The following is a 27,880-nucleotide window of genomic DNA, read 5'->3' on the forward strand; positions in this document are numbered from 1 at the left end:
GGCCACACCTCGGGCCTTCGCCCCGCGCCCCGCCTCCCCCGGCGCGCCCGCCCCCGCCTGCCTGACGCCCCCCGGCGCGCCCGCCCCCGCCTGCCCGACGCCCCCCCACCCCCACCCCGCCCCGCCCCCCCACCACGGGCGCGCCCGCCCCCGCCTGCCTGACACCCCCCCGCGCGTCCGCCCACGCCTTCCTGACGCCCCCCGCCCCCGCTTGCCTGACGCCTGCCCGCGTGAGCGCCCCCGGCGGGCGGAGCCGCGCCTGGCTGAGGAGCACGGAGTGGGGCTCGGGAGGAAAGGGCTTAGGGGCCCAGGCCGGAGAAGCCGCCTGCGCCTTCTCGGGCGCGGTGTGTGTGCGCGCGTGCTGCTTGAGTGCGTTCGCTCAACGCCCTCCCAGCTCGTTTCCCTGCCTTTCCCATCCTGAGGGGGGAAGACGGCGCCCCCACATGCCGGCCCCCGCGGCTGCTAGGGCTGGCGGGTGAAACGTGGGCCGGGGTTCTGAGCAGGCCTTCCTTCTTGGGTAGAAAGACCTTTGGCTTTTGCTCCTTCCCTTGGTGTTTTTTGGCGCGGATGCGGATATGGTGCCTTGGGACATAGCAGCCATGTTGTGACTTGGCGCGAGGTCAGAGGCACACGTTGAGAACAGCAGGATGGGGGAGAGAGCCTGGCTCCTTGAAGACCACCTCATTTGATCATCGTTTGACTCCTCGCCACCCCGACCTCAGCACTAGCCGTTCCGCGCGCCCTGCAGTCGGCACTGGTCAGACCTGATGCATGCCACCTTTCCCCCGGTCACAGTGTCTCAGTCCTGCCTGTCAGAAGTGACTGACTGTGGCTGTTAAAGCGTTAACTCCCGCCGGCTTAAGCTTGAGAAGAGGATCGGCAGCGTTATGGGGAGGCCTGCGTTTCGTCTGTCTCTCTCACCTGGACCAGGCCACATCAGTTTCCTCATCTGTAAAATGGGGGTATTGGACATGATTTGATTTTCCGGTTCTTTTGTTCAGTGACTTTCTGAGGCCGATGGTGAAATCTTTCCAAGGGACAAGGAAAAACCACAGATGAGAGCCAGCCCTGATGGCTTAGTGGTTAAAGTTTGGTGCACTCCACTTCAGCCTCCTGGTTCAATGTTAGCTTAGGGCGAATCTTCCCCTGCAAAAATAAGAATATAAATAAACAAACTAGAAATGATTGATGGTGCAAACCCAACGGAAGTTTACAGGACAGAAAGCAGGAAGGACATGCCCAGTGGCATAGCAGTGCGTGCGGGCACAGCGGGGAGGATGGGCAGGGGAGGACTCCACCCCTTCTGGATCAGCATTGGGTTCTCAAAAAACCGAAAGGTGGGTCAAGTCCAATGTCTGTCTCTTACTGAGTATCAGTTGAGTGGGCTGTGCCAAATGGTTTTGATGTACAAAGCTAGGTATCTAGAGTGGGCGCTCTTGGAGAATTCTCATGGTGGGAATATTTGTGCTGAGGTGCCATCTTCAGGTTCTTAAAGGAGTACATTGAACCATTCATTCTAGATGTTACTGCATAGGACCATGTCTACAGTGCATGCCATTAAATACACGTGTCTGTAGATTAAACCGCAGGTTCCGTTATGGGTCGACTTGATGGGAAGGTCATCGTCCTGACAGCTGCTGCTCAGGGGATCGGCCGGGCCACTGCCATAGTAAGTTACTATCTCTGTTTGCTTCCTGCCTTTGGAGGTGTTGAATCACGTGGACAGATCCCATGGCTGTTTAATTCTGCTCTACTTCTTTTTTTTATTGGCTTTTGTGCTTCTGTTGTCTTAAGTTACAAAAATAAAAGTTGCTACTCTTGATCCCAGGCAGATGAAGCAAGGCTTACCTCACATATTTATTATGTGACGTCTCATAACTTTTGACGCTGAGAACTTATTTCTTTGCCTCAGTTTCTCTGCACTGTAATAAATTTGTTACAGCGGGCCTAAAGGAGTACATAGCCCTCTGAAATCACCTCAGTTCAGACATAGGACTCCAGAGTTCTAAGACTATCAGGTTACCTTTACCTTGTAATTTATAGCAGCTTCTTGCACATTATAGTCCTCACTTGAGCTAATAATGCAGCTTAACTGTAACGGTAGGATTAGTTTGATATTTGTAAATACACTAGTATACTCTTAGGAGGAAAAGTGTTGAAATAACCCATTTTTCTCATTATTTTGGGTTTAGTCACCTGCTCAGAAATGGAATAAAGGCTGTCAAATCACAGAATAGTAGTATTTTGAGAGGTGTTAATAACAGAATCCTAGTTTTTTAAAAACACTATTGTATTTGATGTTACTAAAAGGGACAAAGTCAGATGACAAGCACAATGTATGTCATGTTGTACTAATTAATGATAAAAATAACAATGGGAAGGGCTAAGTGAGACTAGATAGTTTGAAATTCCACCCATGTATAAGGAAAACAATGAAAATAAGATAAAGGGAGAAAAGGCTAAAGGATTTTCTATTCATGAGAGCAGCTTAACCAAGTAAACAAAGGATTCATTTGTGTGTTGTCTTCCAGGCTTTTGCAAGAGAAGGTGCCAAAGTCATAGCCACAGATATCAATGAGTCCAAACTTCAAGAACTGGAAAAGTACCCGGGTAAGCAACTCAGCAGCTTGAACTTGGGATTCAGAGTCCATAAGGTATTATAAAAAACAGTACTCGTCTGCTGAAAGAAAATTACTTGGCTGGTCAGCTCCACCGGCCTTCTTCTTAGAGCCTGATTCTTTGATATCAAATCTATATTCTGTGAACCTACAGACAAAAATCTGTATACTTAAATATATAAAAGTTGTATACTTAAAATTTTTTTTATCCAGCATGTTGAAGGATTCAGTACCTAATTACAAAGTTGTATGTGAAATTTAACAGTTGTTGCGTTAACTTTTAATGACAACTTTCACTTCTGTGCCCTACTCAGCACAGTGCTGTCCAGTAGGAAAATGATGTGAACCACGTGTGTGATTTAAATTTCCTGTGGCTACATTTAAAAAGTAAAAAGAAACAGATGAAAATTAATTTTAGTAATGTATTTTATTTAACTAAATATATCTAAAATACCATTTTAACATACTCAATATAAAAAAAATTTATGGAATATTTTACATTCTTTTTTCATACTAAATCTTTTAAATTCACGTGTGTTGTACACTTACAGCGCATTTCAGTTCTGACTAGCTGCATTTCAAGTGCTTAGTAGCCACATGTGCCTGGTGGCTACCATATTGGAGACAGCTCAGCCCTAAAGTCACATATGATCAGAAACCCTAAGAGATTATGCAAATTATTTTGCTGTGTATCACCCCTTACTGCACCACACTGAACTCAACTCCAGCATCAAAGGACTTCAACTAGAGTTCCTCTGAAAGAAATCAGAACAGACAGCTCATTTGAAAGTTAATTCTTCCAGCAAAATAGAACAGGTTATATAATCAAATGCAAATTAGCACATTGAATTCATGAACGGAATTAGACTATGCTATTTTAATTATTGGATTGTTTATTTATTATTGGAAAATTATTTAATTTTAATAATAGGGAATTTTAACTCCAAGTCAGAAAAACGCTGTTGTACTGAAAAAGTACTAAGGGAAGAAAGTCCTCCCAAAACTTTCTCCCCTTTCTCTCCTTTTCTATGTTTATAATCTTTTCTTTCTATATCTATAAAAGAATAATAAACCATATTTTTTTTAAAAACATTAAAATAGTGACTTTCTTTTATTAGAGAATGTTTGGGGTTTTTTAGTAACTATTACAGTGTGTCTCTGAGATCCAATGCTGGATCTCTCATGTCTAGCTTTCAAGTGTTTCATCCCTTCTCCTGGCCCCTCATTTCTTCTCCTTGCAATTTAGTGCAGAAATAAGTGATTATACCCTTGACTGACAAAGTTGTTTCCAATAAATAATGGAATTGACATGAAGGTAAAGTGCACAAATGGAAGCAGTCTCCTGTCTCACTGCCCTGCCCTTCCCTACCCCTCACTCAGATAGGATTCAGTGTTCCTGGGGCAGTGACTCACCTCTGGGGAAAGAGCAAGCCTGCGCTCTGTTATTACTGCTGGCTCACTGAGAAGCATCTAATATAGATCATACTTCACTGTAAAGTCTTTTCTCAGAAAAGGCCTTTAGTATTCAATTTAGAGAGTGAAGAGAAAGGGAGGGAAAGAGAGGTGTGTTATTGGGAGTTCAGGATGGGGAGGATTTTAAGATTTTTATTAATGAGATTCTTAAGATTCTTAAGACCCTACCAATGGTCAACAATCCTATGAAGGCAAAATGGACAGATACTGTAATCTTTGTACTTCAAAGCAGCTACATCTACAAGACTAAACATTTTTTATGGGTATAAGTAAATAGTTTCCCTTGTTTTATGTTTCAGGTATTCAGACTCGAGTCCTGGATGTCACAAAAAAAAAAACAAATTGATGAGTTTGCCAATGAAATTGAGAGAGTTGACATTCTCTTTAATGTTGCTGGGTAATTCATAACTTTTTAATTTCATTCTCCTCACAGAAAGTTTTCTATGTCTTTTATTAAAAGAAATTTGATAATATGGCCAAATTATTCTTTGTGAACCCTAATATATTCCTTAGGAAATAAAGCTGGATTTTGGACAGAATTTTTGTTACAAGTAAGATTCAGCAAGTAAAACAGCCATAGAAGTTGACATGTGCTTGGGGCCTAAAGGCACTTAAGGATACTCAAGACAACTGCTACCAATCCAACGCTGTTGATCTACCTAAGGCTGGGGACAGGCTCACACCAGTGGACTTGTCACTGATGTTCCACTAAGACTTATAAAATAAAATTAAAAACTGTTTTCCAGGAGTGTCTTTAAGGCAAAGTATATCTGCCAAAAACTGAGTACTCAGTTTATTGAAATGCGAATGTTCCCCATTTGTTGGCACAACATTCTGGCAAGTTCTTTCTACCTCCCAAGCACAGCATTTCTTATTAGGACAATTAATCCCAGCAAAAGAAGTTTCACTCTGTTGCTTTATATACAGCACAAAGAGAATGGCTTAATTGAACTTGATAGAGTAGTACCAAACTTGCTGAACCATGCTTGAAGGATGAGAGACTGGAGCTGGAGCAGCCCCATGTGGAGCAGCTAGTGCTTGTGCTCACTCTCCCTTTTCAGGCATGACAGTAGAGATGAGGACAGTTGAGGCTTACGCAGGACTAAGTAGATAGAGTCTGATGTTCCACTTTTCTTGTGTGGTGTTAACGTTTATACTGTGGCATTGATAGAAAAATCCTAGAGCCTTCTTATGTATTTTTATGATTCTTCCTAATCATGTTTCAGTATGAAAAAAGTCTGTCTATTCATAGTTTATCATGTGTTACAATGTATGGAAATTAAAGCAACAATTTATGATTATCTATTTTATAAATAATCTGCTCATCTTTCATAGAAGAATATATTCAGAACCATGAAAAAATCAACTAGCAAAATTATTTTTTGAGCATCTATTAAATTTTCAGCAAAGTAAGGGATATAGAAATATAGCATGTGGTTCTTGCTGTCATTTGATTGAACTGGAAGTACAGTGGTACATGGGAATCACAACTGACAATATTTTATAAGTAATTACATAATCTTGGTCCAGGGGACAGTGAAATCAATTAGGACCCCATTGTTATAAAGCTTCCTTGAGGAAATGTGACTTGGAAAATAGCAAAGGCTATTTTGAGGGTTTTCTTTTGTTCTGCTTTGTTTACTCAGTATGTCAGAACTGTACAGTAGCGATATTACTTTGCTGCCCTGAGATGGTGAGATACTTGTTTTCCCTGCAACTTTGATTTCCCTTGAGAATGATAAGTTCTTGCCACCTGAGGGCACTGCTGCTCTTGAAATCAGAGTCCACTGGGGCAAGTGTCCTCAGTTGTTTGTAATGGCGTTGATATTTCCTGTGCATTTGGTATAGAGCTTCTTATGTTTGGGGGCTCCAGACACTTGCCGCCTTCTTTTAAAAGAAGGATCTTGTTTTCAAATAATGAATTTTTTACCTTAAGTTGTTGAGACACTTACTTACCTAATGTACCAAGTGATACTATGTTTGAATTGTTAAAAGTCTTGGTTAGGGAAGGGACAATGGTCTAAGTCAATAAATGAAAATAAAAATGAAAAGGAAGTGGAATAGAAATCGTTTTTAATGATAATTTTTCCCCATTGTTTAATTACTCTTCCAGTTTTGTTCATCATGGAACCATCCTGGACTGTGAGGAGAAAGACTGGGACTTCTCAATGAATCTTAACGTCCGCAGCATGTACCTGATGATCAAGGCCTTTCTTCCTAAAGTAAGGTGACCACCACCAGGATGACCACCACGTTAGTCTCCAGGTCTCCATCCTGGGCATCCAGAAAGAATCCTCACATGTGCTGAAGAGTAATGGTAGTTAACGTAATGACTAACATGTAGTGAACATAAATACCAAGGCATTTAGTATAAATTAATTCGTCTGACCTTCCAGTTCATCCATTCAAAGAATATTTATTAAGCACTTTCTACATGCCAGGCTCCATTCTAGGTGCAGAAGACAAATCAGAGAACTAAACAAAGTCCCTTCTGTCAGGGAACTTCCATTTTGGAGAGGTGAGACAGGATAATATGTAATCAAATAAACATATAACATGTGAGGTAGTTATAAGTACTATGAAGAGAAAAAAAGCTCAGTTATTAGAGAGGTCCCAGAGGGCCTCACTGATAAGGTGAGATTTTCATAGAGGCTGAATGGAGCAACGGAGCTAACCATTCAGGTGTTTGGGGAGAAGCTTCCAGGGAGAGGGACAGCAGGAGGCCTGTGGGACCAGAACAATCCGATGAGGTAGGTACTACTTTGTCCCATTCACTGTACAGAGAAAGAAACTAGGAGGTTAAGTAACTTGCCCAAATCACATAACTAGCAAGTGGTTAGAGCTAAGATTAGGCACACGCTCTCAGGATGGATGTACCCCACTGCTTTTCTGTACCTTGAGTACCCTCCTTACTCTCCTGTCTTTAGCTGAGCCACTGAAGTTCCAGAGAGGTGAGAGACAGCATGTGCTGAAGAGAGAGTATTCCTCCTGAGTCTGCCACCCTTGAATTCTCCAGCCTTCACACAGCTCATCAATGTTTTTCATTTTGTTATACAAATAAGCTTTAAGTACCTTTTGATACAAAGCACCACACCAGGTGCTCTAGGGGAGACAGGTGTAAATATGAAAAATGTTGACTTCAAATGAGCTTGTAAGCCAGCAGTAGCAGACAGCACGGGCTCAGACAATGGACGGGTTGACTGTGTACAGAACCAGCTCAGTTCAAGGTTGTAAATTAAATCCTAGTGAAATGCAGAAGAGCCATTCTTTCCATCCATCCCTGCTGGATGAGATGACTGGAGTACTGAATGCTGCCCTGTGCGGGACAGGAGAAGAGCTTTTTAATGGCTCAGCAGGACTGATACTTTGCTCTGAACATTCAACCTAACGTCAAGAAGGATGCAGATGAATGCTAAAAGGAAAGTTAGAGAAATTGACTTAGTAACAAAGGAATTTGTTTTTAATCTATTTGTTTAGTGCCTAGAAGGGATCTTTGGGTGGGCCCACAGATTGTTGAACTAGCAAATTTTTTAAAAATATAAATTGCCTTTTTTACCTATCTGGAGGTGATGAAAATCTGTTATTTGGAACTTGGATGCATTTTTTGAAGGCTGGTCCTTAACACAGGATTTGGGGAGAAGCAGAGGCTGTGGTAAAAGGGGAGAGCGTCCGTCACAGCTGGTGAGACGTGTGAGACTCATTTGTAAAATGAGCTTGTTCGTGTCTGCAGTGCTTCACGAGTATCAGTGAGGAACGTAGGTGTGAGGCACAGTGGAGCTGAAATTTACACTTGTAAGTGTTAACTTTTAAAATATCGAACAATAATTTGCAAATTAGTGAGTTTGCCTGTGATTTAAAGCACCTTAACAATAATCCATATGAAACAATGACACTCGTTTGTAAAAAACGAAAAGAAAAAAATCCCCCAAAATATTAACCAGTGGGATGGGGAATCAAAAGGAGTCAGTGCCACTTGTTAAGGTGACCCTAACCAACCTGACCCCAAGGTCAGACTCTGGTGTCAAAAAACCTTCGGCACAGCCTGAGCTCTGCCCCTAATTCGCCAGGTGCCCTAGGAGATGGTACTTAGGCTCTCTCAGCATCTGTTTCTTCTATTTATTTATTTACTTTTTTTTCTCTAAGATTTTATTTTTACTTTTTCTCCTCAAAGCCCCCTGGTACATAGTTGTGTACTTTTAGTTGTGGGTCCTTCTAGTTGTGGCATGTGGGATGCCACCTCAGTGTGACTTGATGAGCAGTGCCATGTCCACACCCAGGATTCAAACCAGCAAAAGCCTGGGCCACCGAAGCGGAGTACGCAAACTTAACCACTCAACCGCAGGGCCAGCCCCATGTTTCTTCTGTTTAAAATGAGGGTGATAGATTACACAATCCCTTCCAGCAGTAATTGTCTAGGATCCTCTTGTGTTCGTTAACCATGACACACATATACCCAGTTAGAACTTTCCAGAGGAAGCCAGGATTTGGAGTCCAAGCAGATCTGCAAGGTCAGGTAGTCAAAATATAGGAACACTTGTAGGAAATTTCTGTTCATGGATAGACATTCCAAGACTGAAAGATCGGTCAAAAGGCAGAGGACAAATTGAAGATTCTGTAAGAGGTCAGTGCAGAATCCAAGGTCCACTAGAAAAGAAGATCCATTACGGCAAGGATCTGGGGAGGGCTTGGATGTTTGGGGATTTTTCCTCCTTTGCTGTATTGTAGAAGAGTCCCTAGCACACGGAAGTGCTTAGCAAATGTTGGTTGAATGAGTAAGTGAATCTAGGTTATCAGTCCAGGTTGGGGTCAGGCATGGAATCACTGAAGACCCAAGGAGCCAAGGTCTGCCAAGTTTAGGAGCTGAGTTCTGGTTGATGGGGACAGAAGAGCTGAGTCAGAGTGGGACTGACTAGATACAGCTAGAGGAGATCTTTAGAGACCTTTGTAGCCCTGCCTGAGCTTCTGGAAGATCAGTCCTATGTGGCCTTACTATGTACAGACACTCCACTTTATGGGCCACAGAGGGCTGCTGCTTGGCAGGCAGAGGGAGCATCACACGGGACAGCAGGTTCTGAGCTGGGGGTAGGAAGGCAGCATGGAGGGAGGCAAGGACTTTGGGCTGGAGAATCAGCAGACAGGCCCAGCCGAATGTATGGTACCAGTGTTGGGGCAGCAGTAGCATCTCTAGGCGTGAAATTCTAGTTTGCCTGAGAGATTATTGCATTTCAGAAGGTTGGAGACTGAACTCACTTAATAGCCCATTTTTATATATTAAGTTGGGCTGTATGTATTAAAAATGGATTATGTATGTTAATTATATTTCAATAAAACTGGAACAATAAAGTAAAATGGGTTATTTGCTAAAATGGATAAGAAAGAATAATTTTAAGGCTTAGTTTTCAACACCATTCTACTCTACTAATTTTCCTAGTGTTTTTTATGAGGACCCCATTTCATTATGATTCTCTTTATTTTATAGACACACAAGTTGAGTTAAATATATTCTCCCCTCCATCTTCCTTGACTTGGTGGGTCACCTCAGCCTCTCCCGGTGTCCTTCGCTGTCTCCAGCACCATGCCATAGGCTGGTTTCAGACTCTCTGCTTTTAGTATGATTGGTAGCTAAGTATCAAAACGGAAAGTAGGAAGATGACCATAAAGAGATGTATAATCTTGGCAGCCTCATCCCTGATCCATTCGATCATTCACCGTCTCCATTCCTGCCTCTGTCTGAAAGCTACTGGAGAAACTCACCCCAACGGAAGTGACTTTTTTCTCTAGACCCTTTACACTGCCTCTCAAGACTCTGCTCTTTTAGAAACTTCACTTGATTTTCATGATAGAGTATATCCTGGTTTTCCTTCCTCTGTTCTCTAGTTGATATTCTCCCTTTTCCTCCTGGCAGTTATTTGAACTCTTCCCCACTCTCTCGTGGCCACCATCTCCCCTTGTTCTCTATAGTCATCCTCCCAGCCTCTGACTTCCATGAAAAGTTAGTGCCCATTAGGCCCATTCTCTCAACCTCTTGCTTCTTCCTCCAAAACGTTTATGAGTACCCATGCCCTTGCATGTACATAATATTATCTTGAAAACATACGTATATGTTATAATTAATAAAGTGTAAGTTCATTGAAAACAAAACATTTTTTAAGTCATAGCAGCCTGTTTCATTATATATTCTTTTAGGTCTGGGGCAGGGCCCAGTAATCTGCACTTTAAACTAGCACCTCAGGAGATCTTAATTCATCAAAACGTATTGACCGCCTACTGTGCCCCTTGTCTAGGAGGACAACACAGCCCCAGACCCTCCTCTCTCAAAGTTCACAATTGAGTGGGGAAATCCTGCAGGACGTATTTTTAGGAAACACTGCCCTTGACAGGAGGCTGCCATCAGTGCATGTGGCCATGGACTGAGCTCTGCCTGCTGTGTCTGCTTTTACCACTCCTTTCCCGAACCACTACTGCAGCTTCCAGTCGTCTCCAGCATAGGCTGCCAGAGGAACCTGTAATCCCCGGATCTAGACATACCGCTCCTCCTCTGCACTAAGGCCTGCCTTATCTTCAGGGGAAATCCCAAATTCCTAAATTTAGTCCCTGTTGGCCTCTAAGGCCTCTTTCCTCCCAGGGCCTGCCTTCCAGCCAGACCCATCCCTTCCCCCCAGTTCCATAATAGAACCTTTATACCTATGGTTCTCATTCCTTAAAACACACTTCTCTTTTGTTTTTCTGACTGTTACTCCACAAAAATGGGGTTCTCCTACCCAATGCACGTAGAAAAAAAACAATTAATTACAGCATCAGATTTGGGGAAAGAAAAAAGCTTTATTGCTAGCTTGATCTGCAAAGAGACAGGAGGCGTATTCTCTCAGATCTGTCTCCCTGATCAAGGACTTGGGGCAAAATTTATGGGATGAAGGGCAGGGTGGTCTGAAGGGTGGAGACGGATACTTGGAGGTGAGAAATGAGGTGAGTGATGATCTGTGCAAGTGCAGTCAGCTCCATGGCTCTTCATAGGACGCATATTCACAGAATGGTGATGTTGGCATGATCTGAGGGTGGAGTTTTCAGCCCTTTGATGTCAAAAAGATTACTTAACAGGCATTTGCGCAGGCCCACTTGATGGAATGGTGGTCTTACCTGGCCTGAACTGGACAAGGGGGGACTCTCAGTTCCTGAAAACCCACTCTTATTACTCTGTTGGTAAGACGGGGTCAGTTGAACTGGTCCTGGAGGGCCCACGGTTACACTAATACTCTAGTTTTCAAAAATCGACCCACATATTTCCTCCTAGGAGCCCTCCTCTGAGTGTCCAACAGTGGATTGGCCCCTTCCTACCACCCACCACCTGTTCTCTGTGAAGGCCCATGCTGTCTCTGGATGCTGATTATGTCAGCCACCCAGTCAGACTGGCAGCTCTCCATAGGCAGGGACTGTGTCACTTATCTTTGAATCTCCTGGACCTACACAATACCCAGCCACTGTAGGTATTCATCAAATAATGTGTTCACTGGAGTAAGAGTTTTCTAACATCAGGAACACAGTAAATATGAACATTCATTTGCACTGGCTTAGAGTTCATCCTCGGTCTTGCTGATACTCTTGTGACAGGGAAGGTGGTAGTCCCCCTGGGAGATGTTCTTGCCAGTGAGAGTGTACTCTGCCATCAGTTCCCAGCAGTGATGAGGAGGTTGTTAAGACTGCTTAATAGTACTTCATGTTAACAGCTAATAAGATGGTTCTGCAAACCCAGAGTAAATGCAGATCTTTTAAAGAGGTAGTATTTTTAGCCTGCAGAGTGGCATTTTTTTTTTTTATTATTTGTTTTATTTTGGCAGATGCTTGCTCACAAATCTGGCAATATTATCAACATGTCCTCTGTGGCTTCCAGCATCAAAGGTAAGTCTGTTTTCCTCTGGGGGTTGTGATGAACATACTCATAATCTTCACAAGCTAAGGGTTTTGGAAACAAGCATAGCAGATATGATAAAACTTACCCATAACTTCAAAACTGCTCTTTTAAAATTAGTATTAAGTTCCTTGTCTACCAGTCCTTTCACCTTACATGTGATCCAGTGACATTAAATGAAAGTTTGTTTTTTGTGCTCTCCCGTTTAGTTCTTCTAATGGATATGGCAGTGGAGATCAAAGTGGGAGAAGGAAACATTTATTCATTTGATTAATCAAAAATGTATTGAACACCTACTGTGTGCCCCTGCCCCCAGAGAGTTCACAGTCCAAAACGGGGAGTGGGGAGAGGCTCAGGCAAACACACGTCTTCCACCATGTGATAGTTCCACTAAAGCGGAACACGCGCACTTAACCACTGAGCCACCAGGCTGGCCCCAGCTATTTCATTTTAAACTTGAAAATCCATGTGTGCCAGACTGTGCCCTTATCTCCATCTTGCACTGCAATCCTGGCCCTTCAACTTGACTTCTCGTTTAGGGCCCAGATCAACTGTCTTTGTGAAGCACCCCCCCAAGCCCACAGGCAGAGTTACTTCCCGTATTGTCACAGCACTTCATACAAAGCTCTGTTACAAAAAAAAAAACAAAAAAAGAAATAGCCACTGCTGAGAGAACATTCCTTCTCTTTGCGAGGATACACACATTAAGCCTGCATGAGAGAGAAATGCAAAGAAATGCCTAAGCTTCTTGGTCTTTTGTTTTGCTTTGCTTTACCCTAATTTTCTTTTCTTTTCTTTCTTTTTTTTTTTTTGAGGAAGATTAGCCCTCAGCTAACATCTGCCACCAATCCTCCTCTTTTTGCTGAGGAAAGCTGGCCCTGAGCTAACATCCATGTCCATCTTCCTCTACTTTATATGTGGGACACCTGCCACAGCATGGCTTGATAAGCGGTGCTGTGTCCGCACCCGGGATCCAAACCGGCGAACCCCAGGCTGCCAAAGCAGAACGTGCAAACTTAACCACTGCGCCAGTTTTCTTTTTTTATCTTTTTTATTTTATTGAGGTCATAATAGTTTATAACACTGTGAAGTTTCAGTTGTGCATTATTATTTTTCAGTCACCATATGTTGCCCGCAGCCGCAAAGGGCAAGGAATGACAGGCACCGCCAAGGCTATTTGGTTGTTTCAGCAATCAAAGGTTTTGGATAAAGGGAAACAGAACAAGGAGTGGGCATAAGGGAGAACAACAAATCGGTACTTACAACATCCACACCACAATCAGCTGGGGAAGTCCCAATAGTTTGTACGGCGGGTGGGAGTGCCGATTGTCCGGGTCTGAGGCAAGGTGTCCTTTCCTCAGTGAGACTCCCAATTGTTCTATGCCTGTGACTCCCTTTTACCCTAAGGTTTCTCTGGGTTCTGACTCAGGGTTTTAGACATTTGGATATTTTGAGTTATTTCTTCTTGTTCCCACAGATGGGGTGCTTCTATCTTTTTCGTTCCCATGGATAGGATGTTTCTAAAGTCCTGTCAGGTGCCCGTCAGGGTGGCCAGCCCAGACAAGGAACATGACACAGGACTCATTCTTTGTAACTTGTGCCTTAGAGTCAGGGCCGAAGTGGCCCTGAGCCCAGACACATTCCTTTGTGTAGGGCCCAGGCCCAGTATCCTTGGAAGGTGGGGAGGTCAATGAACTCTGTGCACCTTATAAATGGTGCCTCTTCACCCCTTGTGCCCACACCCTAACCCCCTTCCCCCTGGTAACCACTAAACTGTTTTCTTTGTCCATGTGTTAGTTTTTCTTCCACATATGAGTGAAATCATATGGTGTTTGTCTTTCTCTATCTGGCCTATTTTGCTTAGCATATTACCCTCCAGGTCCATCCATGTTGTGGTGAATGGGACAATTTTGTCTTTTTTATGGCTGAGTAGTATTCCGTTGTATATATACCACATCTTTATCCATTCATCAGTCGGTGGACTCTTGGGTTGCTTCCACATCTTGGCTATTGTGAATAATGCTGCAGTGAACATAGGGGTGCATATATCTTTACACATTCATGTTTTCATGATCTTTGGATAAATACTCAGTAGTGGAATAGGTGGGTGGTATGGTTATTTCTATTTTTAACTTTCTGAGGAATCTCCATACTGTTTTCCATGGTGGCTACACCAGTTTGCATTCCCACCAGCAGTGGATGAGGCTTCCCTTTTCTCCACATCCTCTGCAACATTTTTTGGTTTTTCTCTTGGTAATTATAGCCATTTTAACAGGTAAAAGGTGATATCTCATTGTACTTTTGATTTGCATTTCCCTAATAATTAGTGATGTTGAACATCTTTTCATGTGCCTGTTGGCCATCTATATATCTTCTTTGGAAAAATGTCTGTTCGTGTCCTCTGCCCATTTTTGGATCAGCTTGTTTGTTGTTGAGATGTATGAGTTCTTTGTCTATTTTGGAAATTAACACCTTGTTGGATTTATGATTTGCAAATATTTTCTCTCAGTTGGTGGGTTGTCTTTTTGTTTTGTTCCTGGTTTCCTTTGTCTTGCAGAAGCTCTTTAGTCCAATGAAGTCCCATTTGTTTATTTTTTTCTTTTGTTTCCCTTGTCCAAGTAAAAATGGTATTCGAAAAGATACTGCTAAGACTGATATCCAAGAGTGTACTGCTTATATTTTCTTCTGGGAGTTTTATGGTTTCACATCTTAGCTTCAAGTCTTTAATCTGTTTTGAGTTAATTTTTGTGTGTGGCAAAAGATAATGGTCTAACTTCATTCTTTTGCATATTTCTGTCCAGTTTTCCCAGCACCATTTATTGAAGAGACTTTCCGTTCTCCATTGTATGTTCTTGCCTCCTTTGTCGAAGATTAACTGTCCGTAGATGTGTGGGTTTATTTCTGGGCTTTCAGTGCTGTTCCATTGATCTGTGTGCTTGTTCTTGTACCAGTACCATGTTGTTTTGATTACTACAGCTTTGTAGTATATTTTGAAATCAGGGATTGTGATGTGTCCAGCTTCATTCTTTTTTCTCAAGATTGTTTTGGCTATTCGGGGCCTTTTGTTGCCCCATGTAAATTTTAGGATTCTTTGTTCTATTTCCACATCATTGGGATTCTGATTGGGATTGCATTGAATCTGTAGGTTGCTTTAGGTAGTATGCAAGTTTTAACTATGTTTATTCTTCCAGTCCATGAGCCTGGAATATCTTTCCATTTCTTTATGTCATCATCAATTTCTTTCATTTAACGTCTTAAAGTTTTCATTGTGTAAGTCTTTCACCTCCTTGGTTAAATTTATTCCTAGATATTTTATTCTTTTTGTTGGGATTGTATATGGGATTGTATTCTTAAGTTCTCTTTCTGTTAGTTTGTTATTAGAGTATAGAAATGCAACTGACTTTTGTAAGCTGACTTTGTACCCTGCAACTTTGCTGTAGTTGTTGCTTGTTTCTAATAGTTTTCCTATGGATTCTTTAGGGTTTTATATATATAAAATCATATCATCTGAAAACAGCAAGAGTTTGACTTCTTCCTTGCCAATTTGGATTCCTTTTCTTTCTTTCTCTTGCCTAATTGCTCTGGCCAAAACCTCCAGGACTACGTGGAATAAGAGTGGTGAGAGTGGGCACCATTGTCTCGTTCCTGTTCTCAGAGGAATGTCTTTCAGTTTTTCCCCATTGAGTATGATGTTGGCTGTGGGTTTGTCATATATGGCCTTTATTATGTTGAGGTACTTTCCTTCACTACCCATTTTATTGAGAGTTTTTATCATAAATGGATGTTGGCTCTAGTTAAATGCTTTCTCTGCATCTCTTGAGATGATCATGTGGTTTTTATTCCTCATTTTGTTAATGTGTATCATATTGATTGATTTGCAGGTGTTGAACCATCCCTGCATCCCTGGAATAAATCCCACTTGATCATGTTGTATTATCCTTTTAATGTGATGCTGTATTTGGTTTACCAATGTTTTGTTGAGGATTCTTCGTCTATGTTCATCAGCAATATTGGCCTGTAATTTTCCTTCTTTGTGTTGTCTTTGTCTGGCTTTGGGATCAGGGTGATATTGGCCTCATAAAATGTGTTAGGAAGTATTTCATCATCTTCAATTTTTTGGAATAGTTTGAGAAGGATAGGTATTAAATCTTCTTTGAGTGTTTGGTAGAATTCTCCAGAGAAGCCATCTGGTCCTGGACTTTTATTTTTTGGAAGACTTTTGATTACTGTTTCAATCTCTTTACTTGTGATTGGTATATTCAGATTCTCTGTTTCTTCTTGGTTCAGTTTGGGAGGTTGTATGAGTCTAAGAATTTATCCATTTCTTCCAGATTGTCCAATTTGTTGGCATATGGTTTTTCATAGTATTCTCTTATAATTCTTTGTATTTCTGTGGTATCCATTGCAATTTCTCCTCTTTCACTTCTAATTTTATTTGAGCCTTCTCTCTTTTTTTTAAAATTAGTGAGTCTGGCCAAGGGTTTGTCAATTTTGTTTTTCTTCTCAAAGAACTAGGTCTTAGTTTCATTGATCCTGTCTACTGTTTTTTTGGTTTCAATTCATTTATTTCTGCTCTAATTTTTATTATTTCCCTCCTTTTGCTGACTTTGGGCCTTTTTTGTTCTTCTTTTTCTAATTCTGTTAGGCGTAATTTGATTGCTTATTTGAGATTTTTCTTATTGGTTAAGGTGGGCCTATATTGCCATGAATTTCCCTCTCAGGACCACTTTTGCTGCATTCCATGTGAGTTGGTATCGTGTATTTTCATTTTTATTTGTCTCCAGTTGTTTTTTGATTTCTCCTTTAATTTCTTCAATGATCCATTGGTTGCTCAGTAGGTTGTTGTTTAGTCTCTGCATGTTTATCTCTTTCCCAGCTTTTTTCTTGTAGTTGATTTCTAGTTTTATAGTATTATGGTTGGAAAAGATGCTTGATATGATTTCGATCTTCTTAAATTTATTGAGGCTTGCCTTATTTCCCAACATGTGGTCCTTCTTTGAGAATGTTCCACGTGCACCTGAGAAGAATGTGTATTCTGCTGGCTTTTGGGTGGAGTGTTCTATATATATCTATTAAGTCTGTCTGGTCTGTAATTCATTTAGTTCCACTATTTCCTTGTTGAGCTTCTCTCTGGATGGTCTATCCATTGATGAAAGTGGGGTGTTAACATCACCTGCTATTACTGTGTTGCTGTTAATGTCTCCTTTTAGGTCAGTTAATAGGTGCTTTATGTACTTTGGTGCTCCTGGGTTACATACACATATGTGTTAAATCCTTTTGGTGGAGTGTCCCTTTTGTTGTTATATACTGCCCTTCTTTGTCTCCCATTGCCTTTTTTTTTTTTTTGGGTGAGGAAGATTGGCCCTGAGCTAATGTCCATGCCAGTCTTCCTCTTTTGTATATGGGATGCCACCACATCATGGCTTGATGGGCAATGTGTAGGTCCACGCCCAAGATCTGAACCCATGAACCCTAGGCCTCCAAATCAGAGCACGTGAACTTAACCACTACATTACCAGGCTGGCCCCATCTCATTGTCTTTTTTATCTTGAAGTCTACTTTGTCTGCTGTAAATATGGCAACACCTGCTTTCTTTTGTTTGCCATTGGTTTGGAGTATTGTCTTCCATCCTTTTACTCTAAGCTTGTTTGTCTTTAGAACTGAGACGTGTTTCCTGGAGGCAGCATATTGTTGGGTCTTGTTTTCTAATTCATCCAGCTATTCTATGTCTTTTGATTGGGGAATTTAATCCATTTGCATTTAGAGTGATTACTGATATATGAGGGCTTAATGCTGCCATTTTATCACTTGTTTCCCAGTTGTTCTGTATTTCCCTTTTTCTTATCCCGTGTATTTCAGACGGATGATTCAGTTTGGTGGCTCTCTATGATGGTTTTCTCAGTTTTCTGCTTATTTATCATTTGTGTCTCAGTTGTGATTTTTTTAGTGGTTAACCTGCACTTTGTGTACAAGATCTCATAGATGAGATAGTCCATTTCTGATAGACTCTTATCTCTTTTGATTAAGCAGTTTCCATCCCTTTCCCCTTCGCCTTCTGCATTATTGTTGTCACAACTTGTTCCATTTTGTATTGTGAGTTTGTGGTTAAAATGATGAGACTATATTTATTCTTGATATTTTCCTTCCCTTCATCTTTAATGTTATGCTAATCTGTTCTGATAAAGAGTTGCAGTTTTCTGATTTTGTCTGCCTGTTTATCTCCTTGCTGAAGGCTGTGTAAACCCTTTCTTCTTCTTTTCAGGTATGAAGGCCTTCTTGATCAAATCTTGTAGGGGGCCTTGTGGCAATGAACTCCCTGAGCTTTTGTTTATCTGGGAAAGATTTTATTTCTCCATGATATCTGAAGGATATGTTTGCTGGATAGAGTATTCTTGGCTTAGAGTTTTTGTCTTTCAGAATTTTTAATATATCATTCCAGTCTCTCCTAGCCTGTAAGGTTTCTGCTGAGAAATCCAATTAAAGCCTGGTGGGGTTTCCTTTGTAGGTGATTTTCTTCTGCTTTACTGTCCTTAGTATTTTTTCCGTGCCATTAAGTTTTGCCAGTTTTACTAATCCATGCCTTGGAGAAAGTCTTTTTACATTGATGCAATTAGGAGTTCTCTTAGCTTCTTTTACTTCTAATTCCAGCTCTTTCCCCAGGGTTGGGAAGTTTTCAGCTATTATTTCTTTGAACAAGTTTTGTGCTCCATTCTCCTTCTCTTCTCCCTCTGGAATACCTGTATTTCTGTTCACTAAATTGCTAATTTTATCCTCCGTAATATCAGCTCTGTCATTCAAGGTCTCCAAATTTTTCTTTATCTCATTTATTGTGTTTTCATCTCCAACATTTCTGATCGTTTTTTTCTTTATAGTTTCAATCTCTTTTGTGAAGAATTCTCTCCGTTCATTAATTTTGTTCCTGATTTCATTGAACGGTCTTTCTGAGTTCTCATAACTTATTGAGTTTTTTATGATGGCCATTTTGAATTCTCTGTCATTTAGATTGTAGACTTCTGTGCCTTCAGGATTGCTTTCTGAGTATTTGTCTTTTTCCTTCTGGTCAGGAGTATTAATATACTTCATACCATTCAATGGGGTGGATTTGTGCATTTGCATACTGATAGTATCTGGTCATACATTCCACCTGCCACCACTGGAGAGGGGGCAGCACCTGTGTAATCTGAGCCCACCGTGATCCCTGTCAGCCCTGCTTGTCCGAGCCTGGGCCACTTGTTGGGACTGCAGAGGCCCTGTGGGCTCTCCCACCAGACAAGAAAGCGATTATGCAGGAGCTCAGGGCTGCTGCCTGCTCCCACAGTCCCACTGAGTTGCAGTCCACCCCTTGGGGCCGCAGTGGTACTATGGGCATTCAAGGCAGCTGGGAATTTGTTTGCCTGGGTGCACAGCTCCTCTGCCATCTGCTCCTAGGTCACACCAGCCATTAGTGCTTTGTGGGCAGGGCCTCCCCACTGGGTCTGAGCCTAGCCATTCCCTGGTACTGCAGTGGCTCTGGGCTCTCCCACCAGATGAGAAAGCGATCATGCGGGGGCTCAGGGCTGCCATCACCTGTTCCTGTGGTCACACCGAGGCATGCTCCCACCCTTGGGGCTGCAGCAGTACTATGGGCCTCCAGCTGGGAGAGCAGCTGCATGCGTGTACAGGTCTGCTGGGGGACCAGAAGAGTACTCACCTATCTCCACCACCTCTCCAGGGGTAGTCCATCCCCCTTCAAATGTATAGCTGCGCAGGTCTCTCAGGCATCCTGAGGTGCTGTGTGGGTATCTTCTGCTGATCAATGAATGACCATTTAGTTGTAGTTCGAAGAGGGAGAGACAAAGGGAACAGCTCACTCCACCATGATGCCGATGTCACTCCTAATTTTCTTTTGGAATCTGCCTAAGGTTTCTCCCAGCTGATGATGAAAAACTAAAACCACTTGTCATTTAAGTGCAGCATCTCAACACCTGAGTCTCAGTTGAGTTGTGCCGATAATGATACTATTTTCCTAAATTCAGAAACTCACCCTATTAAGGGAGAAAACCTGATATCAATTTTTAAAAAACAGTGGGGTGAGAGGAAGCATGACACTGGTTACTGGGGACACTAATTTGTGTTCCCTTTCTAGAGGAGACTGTGTTTTTCATTCCTTCACTTGTCGAACCTTCTCTTCATCCTCAGGAGTTGTGAACAGATGTGTCTACAGCACAACCAAGGCAGCCGTGATTGGCCTCACAAAGTCCGTGGCTGCAGACTTCATCCAGCAGGGGATCAGGTGCAACTGTGTGTGTCCAGGTGAGTTAGGCTCCACAGGGCTATGAAATTGTCCTTTGTGACATCCCACTTGCCACTGTGAGAGAGATCTCCATAAGCTTGTTTACTACCTGTTACTGTGGCCTGTCATTGGGACAAGTTCAAAAGGGAAAGAGTCCCATCCTGTTAAGGTAACAGTCTAACAGTCAGTTGGGAGAGAGATCCTAAGTCATCAGGAATAAGCCACTGAGGCAAACAGTTTACATGCTGCTCATGCACGTGGCGGCAATTCTAAACCACTGGGTTAAGAGACATGAGTCACCAGGGCTTACTGTTTTGGAAGCAGACCAGGGATGACTGTGTCGGGGGGAAGATGAAAAGTAGCCCATGCTCACAGGACAGCGGAAGAAAGTAAGAGGAGCCTCCCAGAACACAGGGGCTCTGCCGTGGAAATCACCTGGGTTGGCCCAGGGATAAAAAGGAGGGATTAATACCTTCCTTGATGCTATACAAAGTGAGTCAGCAAACTATGGCCTGCAGGCCAAATCCAGCCCACCGCCTATTTTGTAAATATAGTTTTATTGGAACACATCCACACCCAGTTTGCTTCTTATATTGGCAATGACTGCTTTCATCCTACAACAGCAGAGTTGAAAACAAATGGTTCTTAACACCAAGAATATTTACTGTTTGGCTCTTCACCCAAATGTGCTGACCGCTCATAAAAGAAAGGAGAAAAGCAGAACTTATTAGTAGCAAGGACATTCAATGTGTCCAAACTAAAGCATTCAATAACCTATTTCTTAGGAATGACTTCTCATTTTCTTAATATCTGTAGGTGTGTCTATTAATTAGATATGCCCTTTCACCTGGTTCCACTGACCAACATGAATATAGGCTACCTAAGAAGAATTACTAACTTCCTCTCTGGAAAGAAATGAAATGAACATCCAGGATCCAGGTTTTTCTCAGTAGTTCACAGCTGGTGTGGGGATTGAGGAGGGGAAGCATTGCAGTTCCCTGTGGGACCTTTCACGACCTGGAGGGTATGCTAGGATCTGGGGGGGAGTTGACGGGGAATAGGCTGGACAGCCCCACAGGAGATTCTGATGTAATCCAGCCTGGTCTCCCCTCAGGTTGAAAACCACTGATTTATTAAAGAGGGAAGACGACTATATACCTTTTGTTGACACAGAATAACCAATAACCATTTTATAGATAAGAAAGATAAGGTGCGTTTTACTTGAATCAGGCAGTCTCTACAAAGGAAGAAAGCGTTCCAGAGAGGCATGGTTTTCAGTACAGTTTTATACCTTTTTAGAACACAGAACATCCATAAAACACACCCAGGATACATATTCATCAAAGTTTCAGAGAGATACTCAGTTGCAAATTAGCAAGCAGGTCAACATGACCCTGATGTCAGGAAGGGGAACTTATCTTTAAAGAGTTCTGATACTGGTGGGCACAGGAGGGGAAGTGTGCATCCTTATCTTCAAAGAGTGCCTTCTTTTACTTTGAGATAATGCATAATGCCCTCTTTAATGGTTAAGGCAGATGTTTGATAGGCTATAAGTCAGGTGTCTTTAGTTCAAGCCAAATCAGTTTTAAACCAAAATAGCTACCCCATATACCTCAATATGTGAAAATTTCTTGTCACTTTCAAGCTACAGCATTCCCCTTATGGAGGTGTTGTGTATAATTTTTCTTGGACTAAAAAGGTAAACATCGGTAGCACTAAGAAACAGGAGGATACAGAAGAGACAGTTTCACTTGGTTTTAACATACAAACTGGTGATACCTGAGCCTAGCTGTTCTTGGTACCATTTACCCGGTGGAATAAATGGCAAAATGATTTGGAAAATGTGATTGTTTTAGCAGCTAGCCTTTTCAGAAGATTGGAAAATATGTTATCAAATTCTCTGGGACAAGGAACTAGCTGTGACTCACTGAGCCAGTCCCAGAAGGAAACATGATGGAGAATGAGTGTGTGTGGGATGGTGCTGATGGCTGTAGAGTCACAGCTGGTCAGCACGACTTGGGTAGACAGTAGCATGGTGTGTCAGCCTGTGCCATGGACACAGCAGAGTCAGGTGACAGTGGAATGAAGCAGAAGGCATAGGCTTGATCCACAGCTCTCATTTAATGGCCATTCATACTGGCCACATGTAAGATGTGACGCTCATTTTCCTCAGTGGGAGGAAGCTGTAGAAGCTGTAAGGATTTTGAGGAGAGTGTTAGAGAAGCTCAAGGCATCTTGAGCACACTGCTGGTGAAATTTTGGACTTTAAGGAGGCTGTTGATGAGAGAAGTAAGCAAAATGTTGTCTGAGGGGCTGGCCCCGTGGCCGAGTGGTTAAGTTCGCGAGCTCCGCTGCAGGCGGCCCAGTGTTTCGTTGGTTCGAATCCTGGGCACGGACATGGCACTGCTCATCAGACCACGCTGAGGCAGCGTCCCACATACCACAACTAGAAGAACCCACAACGAAGAATATACAACTATGTACCGGGGGGCTTTGGGGAGAAAAAGGAAAAAAATAAAATCTTTAAAAAAAAAAAATGTTGTCTGAAACTGGATACAAGGGGGTCTTTGTTATGTGGTTTCAGAAATTTTATCAGCACTATTGGCTGCAGTGACATGGAAGGTATAAAATGTTTCTAATGAACCAGGCAATGTAGCGAAGGCAATTTCCTCCCAGAGTGGGGAGAGTGCCGCCCCTCCGAGTAAAATGTGAGAGGAGAAAGAAGCTAAAGAAAGGGTTCTTAGACAGAAAAGTGTCAGAAAGTGCAAATTTTGAAGCTTCCCAGCCTCTCCAGAGAAATGGCAAATGGTCATAAAATTAAGGAATTATTTCTGAGCAGACCTCAAATCTGCAGTGCTGTGAGGAGCCCGCTCTAAAGATGGACCTGAAGGATGACTGCAGATCATTTTCCGTGACCGTAGGAAGACCGTGTGGCCTCCTGGAGTACTGTCAGTCAGAAAGAGGCTTCCTGAGAATTTACAGGTTACATACGTTAACAAAAAGAGTCTGGGGAACTTGCTCTGTAGGAAGGTGAACTAAGTGGGGTTGTAAAAATTTTAGTGTCATTCTTATTTTTCTTTTTTTAAGTAAAATATTGTAAATTATATTTTTCAATGAAAAACATGAAACAATGTTAAAATAGGAATTTGAAGCCAATGAAAACTGGCAAGATAATGAGGAAAATTTAGAAGCAAGGACTGTGACAAGCATGGAGCTGTCCCTGAGGATTCAGAGTGAACGTGACAGCAAAGAATGGTTTTGAGATCATTGAGACAATGTGGGTCCTTGTACTGGTAAAGAATTGTGTGATATTACCTAGCCCTCAGGGTTGTTGTGAGGATTACTGAGATAATACCTGTAAAACTGCATACAGTCCATAAAGTATCATGTCAGTGTAATGCGACTAAAATGCTGGTGTTTCACTCAGAGTCCCTGCCTAGTGTCATAGTGAATTGTAGTCTGTGCTTTTAAAAATCATGGAAATGCTGTTAAAGAAGTTATAAGCCTATGAAATAAAAGGGCAGGCAGAAGAGGTGAAATTGCTGTTCCAAGTTATGGACAGGATTTCTCTGGTACCTGTATCCTACGGAAAGGAAGTTTAAAGTTGAGTTGCCAATTTCTTTTTCAGTCTAAGTAAGTAACCAAGCTGAATGTCACCCTTTGATTTAGGAACCGTTGATACCCCATCTCTGCAAGAAAGAATACAAGCCAGACCAAACCCTGAAGAGGTATGTCTCCTATTTTAAATGTGTTTAAATCTTTTAGTTAAAAAAAATGCCCTCTTCCTTACGCAGAGTAGACAAATGCATAGAGACAGAAAGTAGAAGGGTAGTAGCCGGGCCTGGGGGAGGGGCCTGGGGAGTTAGTGTTTAGTAGGCATAGAGTTTCAGCTTTGCAAGATGAAGAGACTTCTGGAGATTGGTTGCACAACAGTGTGAATGCACTTCATGCTACTGAACTGTACACTTAAAAATGGTTAAGATGATAAATTTTATATTATGTATATTTCACCACATTTTCAGAAAAATTTAAAAACCCTCTACTTTAAGATTAACTTCCTGATCTGTCACAGTGTCTGTAGGTTTTAGTATAACACAAATAGTTTGAGCAGCGTAGGAGTCACCATAGTCCTGCGTGGCCCACAGTTAATAATATTAATGATACTCTCATGTATCATGCGTGAATAATCGAGGCAGCAGGCCAGTGGCCTCTGTAGATCTCTCTTGCTTTGCCTCCTGAAGGAGCTGCCAGTGAGTTCATACTTTAGCTCACACCACTGATGTCTGGTGTGGTGTCTGGTCACAGGCACGGAGCGACTTCCTGAAGAGACAGAGGACGGGAAGATTTGCAACCGCAGAAGAAATAGCCCTGCTCTGCGTGTACCTGGCTTCTGATGAAGTAAGCGCTATTCTTCCCAGGGAGGTCATTATTCTCAATCACATTGGCCCGCTATTTTTGCTCATCAAGTAATGTCATTTTACAGAGTTACAGCATATGATCGTTAAGTTGCTGCATTTACGAGGTAGGGATAAGTTCTGATTTAATTTGCTCAAAGAAAGACCACTTTGATCTGAGCCACTAACTCTTCCTCATTCAAGTTTATATGTCACCAAATCTTGTAGCAAATAAAATGGAGGATGGAAAAAAATTAAATCACTCAATTTTATGAGAAACAGTTACTTTCAAAAATTACAGTTGGGGAAGCCTTGATTAAGTGTAAATCAAACGAACCTCCAAAATCATGAGAGCTTCAGGTGAAATGGGGAGAGAGTTAACCAGATATAATTGTGTCCAGGAGACACAGAATTGGCATCTGGTGTTCTTAGTTTTACTGGAAACTTATTTAGAAGAATCCCACTGACTCTTTTCCTATGAATTTTTACTGTTTGTCATCATATATGGAAATTCCTAATTCTGTCTCTTTCCACTTTGCATCTATTTAGTAACCAGTTTCTTCCTTTTTTTTTTTTGAGGAAGATTAGCCCTGAGCTAACTACTGCCAGTCCTTCTGTTTTTTGCTGAGGAAGCCTGGCCCTGAGCTAACATCCGTGCCCATCTTCCTCTACTTTATATATGTGGGACACCTGCCACAGCATGGCATGCCAAGCGGTACCATGTCCACACCCAGGATTCAAACCAGCGAATCCCGGGCCGCTGAGAAGCGGAATGTGCGAACTTAACCACTGCGCCACCGGGCCAGCCCCCCAGTTTCTTCCTTAATGGCTATTGTATATTTTTAAATGGCTTACAACTGTGAAGGCAGAAACTACATTTATAAGGAATAGAGCACAAGAATATCCCCCTATGTTATGTCTTGAAATGTTACATGCCCTGGAAACTAACGTGTGAGCAGAAAGAAGGAAAAGGGAGCAGGCAGGAGAGAGGTGTGTCACTGGCCACTTAGCTCCTCTTTACAGTGATTTGGTGCACATGAGGTGGTTGATGAATGTGGCAGATAGAAGGGTTGAAATGTTTTAGTGACAGAGCAGTTACTACTTGTCAGAACTATTACAACAGCTGTTAATAGCTGGGGAAATTGCTAGGCATTTGATTAATGGAGCATACATTGGCTTTTGTGATTTCTCTGAATCTATATCTTCAGAAGAGCTCACTTGATTTTGAGGTACTGCTGATAAGCTAAATTGTCCTTGTTTAGCCAGAACTTAAGTTACCAAATATTTAGAAATGTTCTGGCTTGAAATGTGCAACAAAAGGACCATTGGCCTTTTAGAGGAGACCAGAGGAGTCCATATATAAAACAGAGAACTTGCCTTTTTAAAAAAACTTGAGGGAATTGGGGTTGTTTCTTGATAAACTGATTTATCTGCTTTATATGATCCGTTTTCATATATTGAACTTGGGGCCAGCCTGGTGGCGCAGCAGTTAAGTTTGCAGTCTGCACTTTGGTGGCTAGGGGTTCACTGGTTTGGATCCCAGGTGTGGACCTATGCACCGCTTGTCAAGCCATGCTATGGCAGGCATCCCACATATAAAGTAGAAGAAGATGGGCATGGATGTTAGCTCAGGGCCAGTCTTCCTCAGCAAAAAAAAAAAAAAAAAAAGAGGACGATTGGCAGTAGATCTTAGCATAGGGCTACTCTTCCTAAAAAAAAAAAATTTCTGTTCTTCTATTATGATGTCTTTCCTTCTTGCCTCTTCCATTGTCTCAGGCTTTAGATGAGTTTAAAACTAAGAACACAAATTTGAGTCTTTATTATCCATGTTTAAGTTAAAAGACTGTTAAACCTCTACCACAAGGATCACTTCACCTTGAATTCTTTAGAAAATGAAAAATTCTGTGGGGAAAAAACAGTAATATTTTTAACTCCTTTAGTTTTACACAGATTTAGATGTCTGAAGTTAGTATAGAATATTTTTTTGTAGTTCAATAGATAATTATTAGTATTCACATAAATTTTAAAAACACATTTAGCATGCTCCAGTTCGTGGAATTACCTGTGTATGTTGACCAACTAAATATACACCATCTTTTAAAACAATTCTATTTGTAAATTGACACCACCACTTTATGACTGACACACTTGATTATGTTCAAAAGTTTATTAGTGGCATAAAACTCAGCTAGTTTAGAATAGTTCTGAGTCTCAAAATTAAAGTGTACTATTTTAGCCTCGACTTTATCCTAATTTGGAGAATGGGTATATATCACCAAACTGCTTAATTTTCTGATTCTGAGACCAAATACCTAATAGCCCCTGCGTAGAATGTGATACATGCTCAAACACCAGCTAGAGGCCACTTAGCTCTGGATCACAAGAACACTCAGAAGTTTTAAATCACCCGAAACTTAATTCTAATTTTCCTAAATTCTGTTTGTTAAGTGAAGTTTCCTGTTACCAGGAGAGTAAATTGTTTAGTTATCTCAGTCATACAAAAATTGAAGAAACACAACCTGTGTTAAACCTGGCTAATTGTTGGGTCTCCTTGTGTTTATCACTACAGTCTGCCTACATCACAGGTAATCCTGTCATCATTGATGGAGGCTGGAGCTTGTGATTCAGGATCTCCTTGCTGGGAAGGCAGGCCCTTCCTATACACTGTAAACCCGGCTATGAAGAAAACTCACTCATCATCTCTTTCGTATTAATGGAATATTAATGAAAACAAGCCCTTTTTAAGGATGTCATTGTTCACAAGAATTTGATTCTTTAAATATTTTAATCTCTTTTGAAATCATTGTAGCTTAATAACATCACTGCAAAAGAATAGTTTTTAAAATAAGCCTCAATTTGTAAGCATATAAAATTAAAATATGAAGGAAAAAAGTAAGTTTTTTAAAAGAAAAGTGTATTCATTTCTATTTCCCAATATTCAGATGTTTTTGTTCAGGTCTGCATTGGTCTGTATGTGGATACTAATTTAAAATTTTTACACCGTTATAAATGAACAGCAAAGGTAGGAAGGAGTTTGGCTTCACTAACTTATGTTAAAAGAACTATAGAATATTCAGAACTATATGTTGGTCTGTTATATAAAATAAAAATAATCATCAGGTGTTTATACTTAATGGATGTTAGCACTTGGAATTAAGTACTATTTTCTTAGTCTAACTAAAAGATCTTTATTAAAATAAACAATGACATTTGACAT

General features: G+C 41.5%; 1 protein-coding gene across 1 annotated transcript; it reads left to right on the forward strand.

Annotated features, from left to right (window-relative positions):
* The first annotated feature begins 257 nt into the window (after positions 1–257).
* LOC139043292 (dehydrogenase/reductase SDR family member 6-like) lies at positions 258–27,880 on the forward strand. Its single transcript, XM_070503525.1, is given in 11 exon segments — positions 258–1,337; positions 1,578–1,669; positions 2,532–2,610; positions 4,391–4,419; positions 4,421–4,488; positions 6,205–6,313; positions 11,927–11,987; positions 20,176–20,289; positions 23,939–23,997; positions 24,575–24,667; positions 27,233–27,880. Coding segments are annotated over 10 exon segments (738 nt in total). The 5' UTR covers positions 258–1,337; positions 1,578–1,597; the 3' UTR covers positions 27,287–27,880.

Source organism: Equus asinus, unplaced genomic scaffold, assembly GCF_041296235.1.
Source record: "Equus asinus isolate D_3611 breed Donkey unplaced genomic scaffold, EquAss-T2T_v2 contig_197, whole genome shotgun sequence".
Taxonomy (NCBI): Eukaryota; Metazoa; Chordata; class Mammalia; order Perissodactyla; family Equidae; genus Equus; species Equus asinus.